This window comes from Meleagris gallopavo, chromosome 10 (assembly GCF_905368555.1).
Source record: "Meleagris gallopavo chromosome 10, MGAL_WU_HG_1.1, whole genome shotgun sequence".
NCBI classification, from domain to species: Eukaryota; Metazoa; Chordata; class Aves; order Galliformes; family Phasianidae; genus Meleagris; species Meleagris gallopavo.
Window position 1 is genome coordinate 27,389,181 of NC_139413.1, and position 17,789 is coordinate 27,406,969.

Genomic DNA, 17,789 nt, shown 5'->3' on the forward strand with positions numbered 1-17,789 from the left:
AGTTTTTTTTTAGAGATCACGTTCTGAGTTAATGAGCAATTGAGCACTGTTTAATTTTTCTCAAGTAAGCGAGGCTGTAATATTTATTCATTTCCACTGTGACAATTGCTTAAATGTCTCAGTAGAATATCTGACCCATGTTTAAGTGGACTTGGGCTGAACCTGCTATCTGAAGCTGTAAATTCTTAGAGGTGAATTTGGTTGACTCTCACATGATTCTCACAGTCCAGAGAGAAGATAGATAAGGAATGCTCAGATATTGTAACAGCAAATTAATTATTTCCTTCCCACATCAGAGATGAAACCTGAAGCATCTATTAATAAGCAGTGTGTTTCAGTTGTTGAGGCCACTTTTCAGGAAGAACATTGAACTCATATTGGTTGTGCTTGAAGTTACAAAAACTTTCCCAAACAGGAGGAAGTCTGATAGCTAATGGATTCCAGAAGTACCATATATGAAATATTTATTTATGTATGAAATGTGTGCTGTTTAAGTTACTTCAGTTCTAGGAAATACTGAAGAAGAGCAAAGCTAACAAAAGAAGCATGAGGGCTGAATGTATGTAGCTAAAGCATCAGCTGTACTAGCTCTAAGGTAAGGAATCGGGAAGTAAAGGCCTGCAAGTAATTTTCTTGGGCAGCTGAGGATTAGAAGCAGGTTAAACTTCTCCACTTAGGGCAGATTTACTGTGATTCCAAGGGAAGTTGAATCCCGTGGTAACAATTTCTTCTCCTTCAGGCAGATTTAGAGTCCAAGGTTCTGCCATCTGTATGCCTGTTCACCTGGGATGCACAGTCAGGAAAGTAAAGATGTTTGGCCAATGACTGATTGTGTTAAATTATTTTAAGTGAAGTCAGCTTATCAGATAGAGCATCTTGTTTTCCATTGTTAATCTTTGTGCATCCATAAAGGTTTTATGAGAAGTATCACTAGAAGTAGGACAAATAATGTCATTGTATCTAAATATCTGCGTTTATAGGTGATAGCAGAACTCCTTCAAGACCAGCTCAAAGCTGCAAAGCATCCAGTTCTTCCACCATCAGAGTGTGTGCCAGTAGCAACAGAAGCACAAACCTAATTGAGCCGAACACGATGAAGGTATCATGTAAGCTAGTCTGCTGAAATGATGCTGTTTTCCTCTAGACAGATATGGTATTGCATTTTAAACAAGGTGTTTTTTCTCTGATTTTTAGCTTATGTTTTATTAACAGTTTGTCAGGGGCAGCTATAAACTATCAGAAGGTTTCCTGATATTATTATTAACAGTTTCATATACTGTTGGTTTTGCTGACATCCAGTTATTGAAAATAATTTTTCAGGTGTGAAGGTTTAATAGAACAAAATGTGTTTTTTTATAAATGAAACCACTGCTGGAGAAAACGTTTAATGACTTTTTGAGAAATTTAAAATTGCATAATTTATTAGGTTGGTGAGAACTTTAAATGCTTAAGTAGTCTGAAAGATTGTGTATCATAAACCTTTATTTGAAAGGTAATTGGAAATAAATAACAGATCTTTGAGCATATTCTGTTTGTTGGGCATTAATTTGTAAATATATACTGTAGACTGAAAATATTGATTTTCAGTTAGATTAATATGTTCTATCAGTATTTTCTTTTAAATCAATCACTCATTCAATATAAATTCCTGTGGGAGAAAGACAACAAAGTCACTTTGCTAAGTCAATATTTGTAGAGTGTTAATATTGATCTTTTTCCTTTGTTTTCCCTTTCTAGACTGAACCTTTACTAGTTTTCTTTCAACAGAAAATAATAGCTGTAGAAATATAAAACATTAACTGGAAACTGCTAGGATACATTAAAAATGTGCACCTCGAGACCTCTGTATAAAAGGAAAAAAATGGTTATGGCCACATAGTATAACTGCTGCTAGAAAACTGAACTGATTGTTCTCATGAGTTACATTTTTGTTTCAAATAACAACTCTGTATTTGTTATTGAACTCTGAAGTCCTTTATATCTTTGACATTGCTATACAATGACATTTGTTCTATATTAAAATTTAAAAACATAATCTCTAAGGAATTTTTTGCAGTCTTGTTTTGGTATCTGGACCTCCATGCAATTTAACCTGCAATTTCACCTTGTTCAAATGTGATATGTAGTGCATGAAACCACTGCCTGTTTTCCCAATATTGGATCCTTCTTTCTTTGTATGAGCTGGTAAGAGCTGACTGAAAGAAAAAGAAGAGCTGCAGGTATTGAATACTAGCAGTAAGCATCATATAAGAATTAAATCTATCAGTAAACATGAGCAAGTGTAAATTGTACTACTAAATTTGTTAGCCCTAACTATTAAGGACCCAGTGCAAGCTCTGTCAAAGTCAATGAATGTGTACACAGTGAGTCACTGAGCTGTGGATTGGAATCAGGTGCTCAAAAATTCAGCACATTTATCTTAAGTGCAGAAAATACATTTATTCTGCATATCAGATAACGATGGCTCTAGAAATATAAAGCATCAGCTGGAAATTGCTAAGATGCATTGAAGATGTGCACCTTGAGAATACTGTATAAAGGGTAAAAATGTATAAATGGGGAAAAAAACAGAAGAGGCTGGAGGCGTAGCATCCTTTCAGGCAGATGGTATCCACTTTGCATGGCACTTGGCTTGCCTTTTTCTTAGCACCCGTGTTATGCTGCTGTGTATTTAAGAAATTATTAGACATACATATATTTTGTCTGCAGTTAACCTGTCTTGTTGGGGCAATAAGAAATTATTGCCATCATGAGGTTGGATGAAGCTGATTTCACTTTTTTGACAGAAGGATAGAGTGGAAGTCAAAACAACCGACCTGTTGGGCTTCTTGTGTAGCTGGCTGACATACAGCTAATACATAGCTGATGGAGAATGCAAATTTCTGCAAAGTATTCTTCTTGTCAGTATTCATCAAGTTTTCAAAAGTCAACAAAATAGATAAAGCAATGTTATGTTCCAGAATTTCTCAGCCATACGTAGCAATGTTGTCCCTGCTGAAAAGTCTCAACTTCTCATTCAATCTGCTGAAGTCAGTGAAAGACAGGTAAGCACAGTGCACAGCAAAGGAAATGCCTGAGGAAAGCCTTGGTCTTGAAAGAACAATAGAGTAGAGTAGAGTAGTTCTGTTGGAAGGGGACCTTCAAAGATTATCAAGTCCAGCATCTTCTGGGCTGAGCAAAAGTTAAAGAGTATCACTTAAATGCCTCTTGAATGCTGACAGCTATGGGGCATCAACCACCTCCCTAGGATTCCTGTTCCAGTGTTTCACCATCTTGTGAAATTTTTGCCCCCACTTGTGTACCAAAGCAGCGATTTGGTGCGATTGAACTAGCAAGAATTTTTGTGCTTATTCATCAGGTTTTGCACAAGGCAAAGCATTGAACTGAAGTTCTTTAATTGCAAGAAAAACTCCTTGCACAAGCATTGCTTTTTATTTGTAGTTATGCATCGGTGCACGGACAGTTTCAATAATGACTTACATTGTAATGGCAATTGTTTATACATCATTTGACAGTGACCAGCAGTGGTACTCCCTAATGTTTCCAGTACAAGAATTTCCCACTCTTTTAGCTATTATTTGATAACCTTGTGCTTTTATATTTCACAGCCCCTGTTTTGCATTGAAGCTGCATATTAAAATCAAAACAGAAGATCACCTTTTAGCTATGTTACGTTTACGTTCCTGTTTGTGGTCTGACAAGGATAATTTAGAGAATGTAGCACCACCTTATGCTCACTGCAAGAATAACAGTTCAGTATTCCTAAAGCACTGTCAAGCTTTTGCTTCCTGTTTCTCAGATCTTAATCTGAATGGCACTTCTTGAGGTATTTTCCCTGCTTATTTGGGTAGTGTTCTCTTGCTGTAACAATATCTGTCCAAATGCAAAACTGTAAAAAGTGTAGTCATCCATCTGAAATAACAGCCAGGAGTATGGAAGATAAACAGGGCAAAGCTACTTGCTTGGGACTGAGCTGATGATTTGAAGACTGCTACCCACAGGCAGTGAGGAAGGGGAAATAGGAAGTGTTAGAATAATTTTTATATATGAAAACTGTTAGAGTATCTTTCTGAACAGCTAGAGCAAATTTGGATCCTGTTTGAACATTTTATTGTACACTTGGCTTTTTGACTTTGAGCTGCTTGGATTGTTATTTTTTCAAAGCATTTTATAAGGTATAAAGCTTAGAGACTATGGAAAGTAACAAGTTAGCTCAATTGTGTCAAGTTTTAAGGAAAGGTCTCAATTTGTTGCATGTTCATTTGGACAGGCCTAAGGGTTCTTAAATTGACGAGTCCCTGAGAAATTTCTATTCCTACAAAATTTAGGATTCTGAACAGAAAATTTAAATTTAGGATTAGAGCTGCATGCATTCCTAACTGTGTTAGCAACCTGGGTACAGTTCACTAGGAAAGTCCAGTTCTTGTCTGACACCTTTTGATCACTGAGTGTAAAGTATCATCAAATGAGCGTGGGGGGATTGTGATGAGAACTGATTCTTTAAGAGGTGTGAAATGAAACCTGGGATTCTGATGAAGGCTGTTTGGCCCTAAATGGAGCAAGGAGTCAGTCTATTTACTGGATGTTGCATGCAGACCTCTGCTTTTATCAGTTCATTTCTCAAATCAGTGCTAGTTTACCTCTTGCACTGAATATTCTACACAGTTACAGCCACTTGTATAGAGCTCTCAGTTGAGATTACACTGAAAGATTCCTTCTGCTAGGCTGTGCTCAGAAACTTAATCTTCTGTTGCTAGGAAAGTAACTAGAAATAATGGATTTAATCAAGACCAAGGGAGTGAAATCGAGAACGTCCTCCTTTCCTTATGGCATACAACATGGCTACAATGACTTTATTTCTCTTTAGCCAAATGGTATTAGAAATTGAAAATTGGGGCCTGCTATTGGGAAAAAAAAATAGTTTTGAAGCATGTAGTAGTTTTAACATCTCAATACAATCATGGCTTCTTAAAGGAAGCTCTTTTCAAACACTACTGTCTTTTGTTTGTGTCTTTCTAATGGCTTTGACAGAAGACAAAAAGAGACACTTGATTTTACTACTACCTGTGCTTGTCATTTGTCTGAGCAAAGAACTCCTTGTTGTTCAGCTAATCCCTCAGGGTTTTTTGCTTGATTGTCCTTATGGAACTAATGGAGCAAAATTCCAATGTCTCAGTGGTAAAATCACACATCTGGGAGTCTTTCATGAATTCAGTTTGGTTCTTCAAGACATTCTTCTTTCATTTTAACCATTTGTGAATTGGGGTAATCTGTACATTTGTGGGGCATTTTCACAAGTAAAGCAATGTTACCAGCTTGTCTGCAGGAGTTGAACAAGACTGAGAAAATTCATTAGGAAAAAAAAAAGAAAACTTTGATGCCACAACTTGGTTTATCTTTTATGCAGCATTCCTTAAATCATCAAATTAATGTATTTTACGGAATGAGCTTCTGTCTTAATCTTTTGTTAAGGCAACATGGTTTACTTGGTTTCCAGGAATGGCAATGTGCACAGTCCAAAGGATGCTTCTACCTCGAGGAAGACGGTGAAATCGTTAGTCATAAGTACAGGCTGCAGTTACCTCAAAGGTCTACAGTGTGCATAACTATCCGGCCTTTACCCCTTCGTCAAATAGAAGGTAAAAATGTTTGTATCCCTTCAGAGAATTTTCCTTTGTAAAAAATATGTATATTGTTTCCCCACTGATACATCTTCCTCTTCTCTCCTGCAGTATTTAGTGATATTTTGCAAACATCATAATACTGCAATATTTTTCTCTGTTGGCAAAGTCCTATTAAAAATACAAATTACTTGCCATACCATTTTTTCTCCTTAGTTATTTTGTTCTCACTGTGTGGGCAGTAAAATAACATCAAAGTGTGTTGTCTTTCTTTTTGTAGTTGGCCAATGTCTTACATTATTAGACTCCAGGGACCAAAATGTATTTACATACTTAGTTCTAACTATTTTAAGATGGGTTGGTAATTGAAAATGGCAATAAACTTCACTGTAAATAATTAAGTGAAAGTAGTAATTCTCCAGTTCCAACCTGGCTGAAATGGGAACCTGATCAACAGACTTTTAATGGTAAATGAAAGTGATCTGAAGCTAAATGATTTGACAGTGTCTCAGTGTTCTGTTTATAGCTTTTGTTTTCTTTTTTTCACATGTCAGCTTCTTAAATTGTGCCTTTGAATTATTCTGCTGCAAGATTATTCAGGCGTTCCTTGTAACTAAAAGAGTAACTGTTTATGCACAAATTCTTCTTTTGCACATTACTGTCCCATGTATAGAAATGTGTCTTTGTATTTGGCTGTGAAGAGGAAGGCATAGTACTGTTTTGTAAGGGAAGTATTTCTCTTTTAGCATGACTGTTACCTTTTTATGAGATTCAGAATATCTTCAAATTCCCTACAAACCTGTTTGCTCCTTAGTATCCTTCACTCCTAACTGCAGACAGCTCAGTCCCTCCACTGCATGTATTCTTTAGGTGTAGCCTATTTAACTTCAAGAACACTAAATTACCCATTGATTGACTGCTCTCAAGGACTGAGCAGCTACAAGAAATCAAACTGATTCTAGTAGCATCTATTCAACATATTTAAGACCTTCACTGCAGTCATCCTGACCAGTGATGCTGTGGATGGGGATCTTGCTGTTCAAATCTTAAAATTTACTTATCTTTCAGAGTTACACATCCTTTGATATCTCTAGCTTTTGCATGTAACATAAGTTTCCAGTCAATAAGAGTTTAACAATATTTTATGGAATGTCAGGAGAGATTGTAAGTTTGATATTGCCCTTAATTGCAAACATATTTATATAAAGAAAACTAATAAGAAATAATGTTCTACTAACTGTAGAAAACAATGCAAATATCTGCCTTAACTATCAAAGTGTTTAATATCTGAATGATTAATAGCAATCATTATCTGTAAGACAATTACATTACTTGTGACAGTTTTTCTGATTTGTCTAAATAGGAAGAAAATGTTGATAGCATTTAATGGTTGTTTGTTTGTTTGTTTGTTTGTTATCTTACCTTAACAGAGACCAGTGCTATAAATGCAACAGAATTATTTACCTTGGGATTCAAAGAACAAACAATTTTGTGAAATTATTAAGAATTTGTTTGGGGATTTTTTTTCTTTTTAGGAAAATCTTGTCACTGGTTGTCAGTGGATACGGTGTTGTATGTTCTGAAGGAAAATGAAACCACAGAAAATCTGCAGCTTGCCTGCTTTACTGACCAACAAAACAAAGAGGTTAGATATTTCTGTTAAATTCCTAGATTATTTTTTGTATCTTTAATGTATCTGGTTTTGCTACGTGGGTGAGCTTCTGTGTGTTTGGAAGGAATTCAGAACTGTGCCTAATCAGAGAGGAGAGGAGAAGCATTCTGTGCATGTTGCCTTCCAAAACGGGCAGAATTTATGCAAGGTGATGTAATACCGTCTTAGTTCTGACCTTTGGATGGGCTGAGTTGCAAGCCACGTGTTTGGAAATTTAATGAAGTTCCTGAGAGGGCCATATTATCAAGTAGCATGTTGGCAGGTATCCCCAAATTGCTGGCTCTCTGTGCAGATACTCTGTGGAAACTAAGTTGCATTTCTGCGTGCTCAAACCCAGAATTCAGAATTATAACATTTGTTACAATTTCCTTTCATTTTCTGTCTTCTTGACATATATATGATCTTAAACTTTATGGTTCACAGAATATTCTTGCACTGTAGCAGAAAGAAGGGAAGAGAGATGGCAGAGTGCAGTGACTCCCCTTCCAAGCAACAGGGAAATCAGTTTGCTTCTTAAAACCTGCCACCTGTGAATTTTTACATAGGAAGTTTTTGTTGCTAGTTGGAACAAACCTGATACAACAGGAGGGGAATGCAAAACTGGGTGGGTTTTTTAGCATAATTTTGGCTGCTTTTGTATTAAAGTTTAAGACTTGAAGAGAGCTGAAAATCTGAAAGATGATGGGTCTGCTATTAGGCACTTCCAGTTGTTCTCCCCTCATCTCTGGTCCTGAATAATTTTTTAACTCGTTGTGCAGTGCAATTAGGAGTGGTTTTGGGGCCTTCAAAAAGGCATCACGTGGCTTCTTCCATGTTTGCATTTGTTTTAAGGAAAGAAACCAGCATTACCGGTGTTCTCAAGTAATTAATTATGTATAATTATTACTGCTAATAAAGGATGGTATCATTTGACAAGTAACTTATGGGTTTGTCTGTCTTCCTTTAAGAGCAGATGTTTGGATGGAAAGGGGAGCTTCCATCAGGAGTTTACTGGCTACTCCCATTCACAACAGGCTGTAGGCTGAAAAAGGTAAAAACACCAATTACTGGAGAAGCAAAACTGGTGTATAGAGATGAAGATGGTGAGCTGGCTCTTACCAAAGAGTTCCGGTGAGTCCTTTTCCCAGATAGCTGTGGTAACCAATACAAAAATATGCACTCCAAATAACATCTAGCTTTTTAGTTGCTAAAATACAGCTGCATAGAATATTCTCAAGTACATTCTTTACTATATACCAACAGCGTTTGTAATTTCTGAAACAGTAGAGAAAGTGTTTGGAAATGGTTCTGCTTTTTTCATCTTTTAGAGCAGCTTTATTGGATATATTTGAAACAATTGATTTGGATGGAAATGGCCTTCTGAGTTTGGAGGAATACAATTTCTTTGAACTGAGAACTAGTGGTGAGACATGTGATGAGGAAGTGTGGGCTATATGTAAGGGTAAGTCTGTTGCTGTGCAAAATACAACTACTTAGGACTATAAATCTACTTGCAAACTGTTGTCTGTAGCACCCTACTATGTATATAGTTTAGGAGGACTAAGTATTTTGTAGCCTATTCCAAGAACACAGGTGTATATTAATATCATGTTTTACTTTTTCAGTCTCCTGTCCCTCATTTTGCTTTCTTCTGGCTTGTGTGCCACTGTCCTTCTGTTAAGAAAATTCTTCCTATCGCTAATTGCAAAGTTCTGTAAATTAAAATCGTTACAGCTGCCAAAACTACAGGTTTTCTAAGCACAGATCATACAGTGAATTGGGCTGTAGCAGATATTCATTGATTTAATCTCTTTTCTGCAGCTTAAGCTGATGCTGCTTTCATAGCTCATAGGGTGTTGAGAGGGGCATTTAATCAGCGTGTATAAGGTGCTTTAAAACAAGGGCATCTAGAGCTTATTATGCTTGCTTAGAAAAGTAGACCCTAGAAAACAGCAGTTGCAACTATATGCTTTCTTCAGATGTAAGCAGTTTTTTCATTAGAAATCTGTCTTTTAAAGGTTCATATATGGTGTGTCAGTTTGTCCATACTGTGCTAGATGAGAGCTGTGGGATTCTGAGGTTCTATAAGTCAGATGAAACTAATAGTTAATTTTTTTTCAGCTGTACTTTACTTTCTGTCTGCAGATTCATATCATCAATGTTACTGGACATCCTGCAGCTTGCAGGAGCAATATTGGGCCACAAACATCAATTATGAAGAAAAAAGAAATTCTGTGGCATTGCTTTAACCCTGCACATATTTACCTCCTAACGAGGCTAGAAAAATGTAACCACCAGTGGCTGTATGCTGCTCTAGTAACACAGTCATTAAATCAATGGTTTCAAAGCATTGGCAGTTTAACTGAAACTAATGGACAAACTGGAAATTTAGAAGGCGTTGTGTGTAAACCAGAAGTTTCTGTACAAAAAATAGTTCTCCTGCAACCTGTGTCTGAAATGCCACTATGGTATGCCATTAAATATCAGCCCATGCCATCTGTTAGATATAACTCCTTTGTAGGCTGTGACACATTGATTAATTTAGGCCAAAAAATACTTAAGACCTGGCAAGTCCTGCCAACTGTTTCTCCTCAGATCACTCAGATATATTGGAGTTTTTTCCTAAATTATGGAAAGATCATATAAAAATACTTCCCTATAAATCAACGTCTCTTTTGTCCCTTTCCATGTTATTCCTCACTGTGTGACTTTGTCAGTGTTATGTATCTGTGAACTAGTCTCAGTGTGAATAGGAGGAGTGTGTGTGATATGTTTAAAAGAGGAAAGAAGAGAATATGGTGAATGTATCACCTGGTCGTTAATCAGTTGAAGGGTTCAGACGAATATTATAAATCTTGACACCAAAGTTACAGCCATTTATTATAGCATCTGTACCCTTAGATAGATTTATTAAACTGGTAATCCCTTTTTAATAATATATAGTAAAGATTTAGCATTGTTATGAAGATGAGAAAACCATTTTTAAGAATCGCTGACACAAGGACATTTCAATTATGTGTTTGCTGACATTAGATTGGTCAATCTACCATATTCCATCAAAAGAAGGGTGCTAGGATTACTGGCATTTTATTGCTTTTTAAGAACTGAGTAAATCACTCCTATATCAAGGACCTCAAGCACTAAGGATGCTGCCCCATCAGACTTTCATTTCCCGTTCCTAATATACCCTATTCTGCAAATCTCAACTGTAACAGATACTGCTAACAAAAGAGAAAAAAAAATCAATATGAATTCTTTCTCTTTGGAAATCTCATCCTCATCTAGGCTATACAAAGAGTGCAGAGTTTCTTGGCATTATCTAAAATCCACAGTGAAGCCCTGCAGAAGGCTGGCATCGAGTCAAGGGCATTCATTCCCAAAGCATGCTTAGAGAGCCTGAGGCTGCAAGATGGCTCTGTCTTGTAAATCTCATTAAGTACAAGTTTGGCTTTGGAAGGACAGAGAGAACAGACATTGGTGTAGTGTTACCTTGCATTTCTTTTTAAACAGAGAATTTTGATATGAAGAAGAATGAACTAACAAGACAAGGATTTATGGATCTGAATCTCATGGAAGCCAATGACCGTGAAGGGGATCCTACTGACCTTTGGGTCACTTTATTGTCACTGGGCTACAATAAAGCATTAGAAATGACAGAGGTATGATAGCTGTACAGCAAAAGTAATTGCTTTACATACAACTTGCTACACGTATTTAATTGCTGTGCTGTTTCTGTCCATCATAAACTGACTTTGGTAGATCAGTGTTCCAGCCCAAACGCTGCTGATGCAGGGTTTACCTGATAATTTTTCAGTCATTATAGCACTCTTAGAATAAATGCCACTGTTGTAAGACAGGATTTACCTTTTGCCTTAGACAAGGCAGTATTTTGTGGGATAGCAGCAGTGGGAATCTTGGGTGATATCCTTTGAAAAAATTCACACAGCTTGCTGGTAAGCAGTGATAAGAAGATATGGTAGTAAGCTGTGACCTGCCAGCAAGCATACAAAACTCAGAACTTTGTCACTTTCCTAATCCAAGCTGCAGCAGAAGCCATCAGTCATGATGTAAAAGTTACTGTAATGCAAACAAGTGATTACTGCTTGCAGTAACTTAAAAACTAACACAAATGTCAGATAGAGAATGAGGTGATAAGAATGGTTTCTAAAATATTAGAGTGTGTTATATCAGCTAGGGTAAGATAACTTCAACCCCACCCCAAATGTGATTCAGAGCTAATAATTTTCAGATGTGGCTAAATGGTGCCTTACACAACAGTGTCTGAATGGGTTCAGTGTAAAATTTGAGTGAAAAAGCTTTGGGTGGCACACTGTTTGCTTAAAGGGCTAGGTGTTATTTCTCTGATTTAATTATGTGCTTAAAAATTCTTTTAAAAACCGTATCAGCATTGGCATTAATAGTTCTTACTAAAGGAAGGAGGGAAAAAAATGAAAAAATCGTTGAAGACATAAAATATGCAGATAATTTCATAATTTATCTTCTTGTTTTTTTTCCCAAGAAAAGCTGATCTGTTGATTGTTTAGCCTGCTTATATTATTTATTTAGCTTTAGTTAAAATAGCTTAGGACCATATGATTATACAGTCCCCATGTAAAAATACGTGTGAAACAGAAATGCAGACCCAAAAAATCCAGTATGGTAGAGAAATTTTGGTTGGCTCTCACTGAAAATCCTGAGATTGTGGCGAAGGATTTCTTGAGGAATAGCACTTTCTCCTTTTCCTACAAGTAGGCCTAACATAGCAACTGCAAAAGTGTCTTTCTGCATTTAACCCATAAGAGGGAGCTATCCTCTAAGAAAGAAGATTTTTGGGGAGGTTTTATCACGTTAGAAGTTTCTTTTGGGTATGTTGTGTCTTATATTACTACGGCTTTATGTCTATAGTTCTTGCTTTCCAAAGGAAAATGGAGCTTTCTGAATAATTTAGTTATTCATCTAAAAGGGTATACGTACTAACTGGTGTCTGTAATTTAACCTCTTCCTGGTTTTTCAGTGATTTAGAGTGTGATATTTCAGGAGCGTTGAGCCTATCGAGTTCAAGGCAGAGCTGAAAAATCCTAGTGGATTCCCGTAGCCTTTTGGAAGACACCAAGGTGCTGTTACTTACTCTAAGAAAAAGTAAAGTCCTGGTTGTTAGACACACTTCTCTCAGCTGAGATATTGTGAGAGCAATGTGCTTAATGCAACATTGCAGATATTTAAAACCTGTATGAAGTGGCACAGATAGTGGAAGAGTGACAAGAGAAGGATATTGGTTTATTTCAGAAACTGAAATAAATTAGTACTTCATATTCATTCCTGTATGTTTTGCTATCTAAGAAAGGATTTGTTACGTTGGAGGGGAAAGCACCAAACTGCCTATCAAGTGTTTTGGAGCTGGCATGAAGAACACTCTTTTGTCCTAGCTTTTCACTCTGTTCATAGGAGCACCACAGCTCTCAGGTTTTGAATTTTTAATACCTAGTGACGTCCTTTCATTTGGATAATTTTACTTCAGAGTATACATGAAAATCCCTAGGAGCTGTGGATGAAAATCTGAAGGAAAAAAACAAGGATAAATTGATGCTAAAACTCTTCTCCACTGCAGGCATGCCCCTTTGTCATTGACATCTACGCAGAAAAATGCAAACCCAGAATTAAAGCCATATATCTAGAGGCAGGCAGCTGGCAACTCAACAGGGCTATCTGCAAGTCTGTCGTTAATAAAGGAGATGCCAAAGTAATGGATGGCTGTGAAAACATAATTGTCTATACCTATAGGACTGGCATGCGAATCACTTCTGTTATTGAAAATAAGGTATGGCATGATACTTCTGTAAGGTACTTTGTTTTAATTTCTGCTGTTATTGTTCTTTTCCTTCCATGCTTCATTTTTGGGAATTACATTTTCTGCTAACTTGCCAGTCTTACTGGTCTACTTTGCTACTAATCAGCGTGAACAAACATAAATCCAGGTAAAACTTGTTGGTGAGATGCAGATTTTAAACCTTTTTGCATAGATCTCGATGAATATTCTGGTAATTCTCTTTCATTTATAACAGAAACCTTAAGAATATAAATACTGTGCAGTGAGATGCTAAACTTAAGATGCTTGAAGTCTTAGAAGTTCATAACAAGAAGTGTATTTTTAAATGGGCAAACATGCAAAAGGGGATGGATTGATGAACTAATATTAGGACTGAATGCAGAGGTTCTCTGGAGGCACAGGTTTAGAAATGCACTTCGCCCTTTAGGAAGGTATACTGGAGTTATTTATATGTTTAGGGGTATGTCAGAGAAGGAGACAAGACCTGTGCTGAGGCAACTGGCTGCTGGCTGGTGAAAATCACTGACCATTGCCATTTATACCATTTGGGTTTCATATGTAGCTTTGCTCCACATTGAGCAAATAGTTACACTTCCCTGAAAATCTCATTAGAGAATTTGTTGGCTGGAGACTTTGCACTGTAAATGTCTGGAAAGAAGTAATGAAAGAGCAATTTTAGGCCTTCTTTTAAGCTTCCCACAGTGCAAGCAGTCTGATTGTATCTTCAGTTATTGTGTTGATGATTTCAATGGAAATAATTCTTTGTTATTTCTGTAATTAAATTATGCTAGATCTTGAGGGATTCTGTTTTTGTTTTGCACATGTGTTTCATCACATAGAGAAAGGTGTCTGTCTTGTAACCATCCCCGGTCAGGATGCGAGCTGCAAAGATGAAAAGACCTCACATACAGAGCCTCAGTCTTCTCAGAGAATAAGTAGAAAGAGTCTGTTGCCTCCTCATTTGTGTAACAAAAGAAATAATTGATGAAGCATTTCCTGTCATCCAAAATGCAGACTTGGTCTAGGATGCCCTCTCTGCTCGGTGAATTTCTCTTACCTTCTTCCTCTTGCTTTAAGTATCTTCCTGTACAGATCATTCTCATGGCCAACTAGAAGTGACGATTTCACCAAAGTGCCCGAAGTGACATGGGAGATCACAATAATAATAAGATTAACACTGGATCATCTTTACATTTCTGCAGCCAAGAATGACCATATTTACACTCTGTGGCCCACAAATCCTTCCTACTGTGTGCACCAAAGATAGGCTAGAAAGGACTGGCAAAAAGAGCTGATATGAGCTTCTTGTGTGGCATGAGGCTGATTGCTTAAATCAGCTGTGTTTCTGTTCCATTTCTCAATACAGAGGGACTGTTGGACAGCATTGTCTTAGAACAAGTTTCCTAGGCTCTCTGTCGAGTGAATGGCAGAGTTCAGTAGTACACCCTTAGATCCTGAGTCTGAATATTGCTTGAGGTAAATCTGTGGTCAAAGAATTTTCCAGTACCTCAACTTTCAGTTTTATATATTGGATCCTTCTTGGAAGCATTTGCACACCTTTAGTAAGAGTGTCTGCTGAGTGATTGTACTTCAATGAATTCTGCCCGATGTTTTAAAAAATCTCTATGAAGATGAGCTGCTTTTCTCAAGAGAATGCTTGGAAGAAACCATGAGCAGAAGACTGTGACAAGTCACATCTTGATGAGAGTCCCTTACAAACTGTGTGTGTGCTGTATCTGTGACTTGTGGCAGTCCAAGTGAGGAACTCTGGTCATATCTGAAATAAAACAAAACATGAAAAGTGCTCCTTACTCCTGACATGGGGCATTTAACTTCAGAATTTAACTTAATAGCATAGCTGAGGAAATAGGGGGAATGTGTAGTTCTTACATAAAGAGCAGCTGCTTTACCATTAAGACTAATGGGCTCTTTCATGTTTTTTTACTTGCAGTCTGATAACAAAGTGATTGTTCATGTCAACAATGAGCAGAGTAGGAACTGCCTAAGTAATAGAGGCCTTGCTGTTTTTGCTGTGGAAGTGGCACCAAAATCTATGATGGTAAGAATTTATTGTTTAGCTATCTAAAATCTAAGTGAAAAGCAAAAATTATTTGACAACTGTGCTGTTTCCTTTTGCAAGTCTTTTATCATGATAATAAGCATGTAGATAGTGAAGAGGTCTGTCTTCATCACCAGTACAGATCAGATATCATTTTATTGCTATTTCAAAGCTGAACACATGCCTGATATAACCGTATCACAGTGCAGATTGATATAAAATTATATTGCGTTTAGTTTGTTATACGTGTGCTCCCAGATTTTGGATGATAGTGCCTCTTTCAGTTGTCCATTCAATACATGGATCACTTAGTCATGTTTTTAATACTCTATTTCTGTTTTTTATTTATTTATTAATTATTATTATTATTATTTAAATTTTAATCAGATCTATAGATTGTCCTGAGAAACAGACCAAGCCAGGCATGTGTGAGTAAGAGAACTAGATGAGCATTGTGGTCCTTTTCAACCCAGGCCATTCTATGATTCTATGAAACAGATACAGCCCAGTGACACTGGCCGGGTGGGGGCCCAGTTAATATTGCTACTGGCAATTCAGGTAATTGTAGTCTCCTCCTGTAGTGTGTTTTATTCATTCTAATTTCTGCTTTGCTCAGTATAAACAGGCTCAGTGACCCTTGTGAATTCTTTGCTGTCATAACAGATGCTGATTGTTTTTCATTCAGTGTTTGTTGTACACCTTCTGAAATATTTAATGTTGCTTGCATAGCATTCTAGCTTATATACATACAATCTTTCAATAAACATCTATTCCACCCATGTTTTCTCTCTTGTGTACAGGTTTCTCAGCACGTGATGCCTCTGAACGAGCAGGAAGAATGGCTGTATAGTTGTGTGCATTCCCTCTTACGCTAAACATTGTAGTCAGAGTGCTGCTTCTTGGCAATGTTTAAATCACATCTGCTGCAACACAACTTGTAGGTGTGTCCTCCAAAGCTGGTATGCTTCTCAGTTTTATTTGTTAAAGCCAGTGAATCGTATGAGTACTTATTTCTGGTATCCCATGTCTGCTAATAGCTTTTAAGAAACACAGATAGTGATAGCATAGGGATGGAATAACTGCAAGTCTGTAGAAGTGTTTGACAGAGTAGAATGTTCACGTGCTGCCTAATGAAATACAGCATTGTGAAAGTGCTGAGATGCTAAAAATGAGTTCTGTTTGGTGATACAGCTGACAGTTGTAATAGAATTGTGTTTCATAAGGGCTGTTTCCCCAAATATGCCCTTATTTGCTCTAATAGCTACTGTAGTTCCATACTATAGTACATACTGGAACTGCTTCATTAAGAAAAAACTTTGTTAAATTGATATGATGGACTCTTAATTCAACACTGCCATGATTTTTATGTGAGAGATAAAAAGGGGTGGGGTTATTTATCTCCTGACAAAGGATTTCAATTTTTTTTTGTCATTTGATAATATCTTGTTCTAAAAAATTATCAGCTTTTAAAATACTCTTTTATATGAAATAAAATCTGCCTTTACACATGCAATAAGGGAATAATATTTGTGCTCCTAACTGTGAACTGCAACTAATTATTTCCAATGTAGCTGAAATAAGGCTCGAGGTACTAAAAGTATTCAGGCAGTTATGTTTTTCTCCAAGTGTCCATATAAAAAATGATGACCCTGGTCACTGAATGCTTCAGGAGTGCCTGAGTTTAAAATAGCCCTTAAATATATGTGACCTCATCTGAAAGGGCAGCCAGCAGTCTTGAAAAGCTATATTTATCTGCCAGCAACTCCTGCACAACGCTGTTGCTCTGCTGTAATCGTACACTGGGCAAGTAAATGTCAGTTACAAAATGAGAGTGCTGCTAGAGGCTGGCTGTGATTTATGCTCTTCAGTAACTGGAACTCAGGCAGGTCTGCTGGTGAGCTTTTTTTTTTCTTCCTAGTCAGAGCAGCAGATATCACTTTCATTTCTAGAATGGCCTGAAAGCAGTAGAAATTGTACTAAAAGACTGCAGAAATATTTGGTAACTTGCAGCCAATCACAAAGAACCCTGTAAACACTGCCTTAGGCAACGTGTGGATACATCAGGAGTTCCTGGTAGCATCTCTGAGAAGGAACTGGGAAATAGAGAAACACCTACACGTGCTGTAGGCAGTACGGAGCAAGCACAATTATTTGCATTATTTCTGTTTTTGCATTGGTGTCAGGCCTGGTAGATCTAGCAGGAATCCATGTGCTATTCTTACTGCACTTCAGGAAAGAAACAAGTGCCGAGCTGAGTAATGACTGCGAAAAGACTTGGTAGTGCTGTGGTTAGGGTCTGGTGAAATGTGACACAGCAATGGGGAATGGAACCTTTTCCTTTTCAGATCTCACTGTTAAGAAGAGTTTCACCAGCTCTTTGAAGGGGAACATAGGCTAGTTCTGTTTTCCGTGGCTATTTCCACCTTTTCTGCCCAGGACAGTGGGGATCCCGGCTGTATCCGCAGAGTACTTCCAGTTTCCTTCAAGTTCAGGCGCCACCGAGGTAGGAAAACATTCTAGCTTCTACTTTTAAGGCAGAACACAGGTGTCGGCTGCTCGCCGCTTCTTTCAACCGGCAGCCAGGAGGGCGAGGCAGCGTCTGCAGCAGCAGCAGCACTGCCTTCTGCCGTT

At 37.4% G+C, this 17,789-nt stretch overlaps 1 protein-coding gene across 2 annotated transcripts in view; it reads left to right on the forward strand.

Moving 5' to 3' along the window:
• The window catches only part of EFCAB7 (EF-hand calcium binding domain 7), a 27,401-nt gene extending 9,741 nt beyond the window's left edge, over positions 1 to 17,660 (forward strand). The window contains exons 6-15 of one of the 2 annotated variants that reach the window (XR_794663.4): positions 981 to 1,099; positions 5,498 to 5,639; positions 7,157 to 7,266; positions 8,246 to 8,403; positions 8,601 to 8,734; positions 10,783 to 10,931; positions 12,881 to 13,090; positions 15,051 to 15,158; positions 15,959 to 16,117; positions 17,504 to 17,660. Coding sequence is in view for 1 of the 2 variants with exons in the window: in XM_010716043.4 (XP_010714345.1) it covers positions 981 to 1,099; positions 5,498 to 5,639; positions 7,157 to 7,266; positions 8,246 to 8,403; positions 8,601 to 8,734; positions 10,783 to 10,931; positions 12,881 to 13,090; positions 15,051 to 15,158; positions 15,959 to 16,033 (1,205 nt within the window). In the remaining variant the exon portion in view is untranslated. Of the gene's footprint in view, positions 1 to 980; positions 1,100 to 5,497; positions 5,640 to 7,156; positions 7,267 to 8,245; positions 8,404 to 8,600; positions 8,735 to 10,782; positions 10,932 to 12,880; positions 13,091 to 15,050; positions 15,159 to 15,958; positions 16,675 to 17,503 lie in introns of those variants that run through there. The other variant, XM_010716043.4, reaches the window with a different exon arrangement.
• The last annotated feature ends 129 nt before the right edge of the window (positions 17,661 to 17,789 follow it).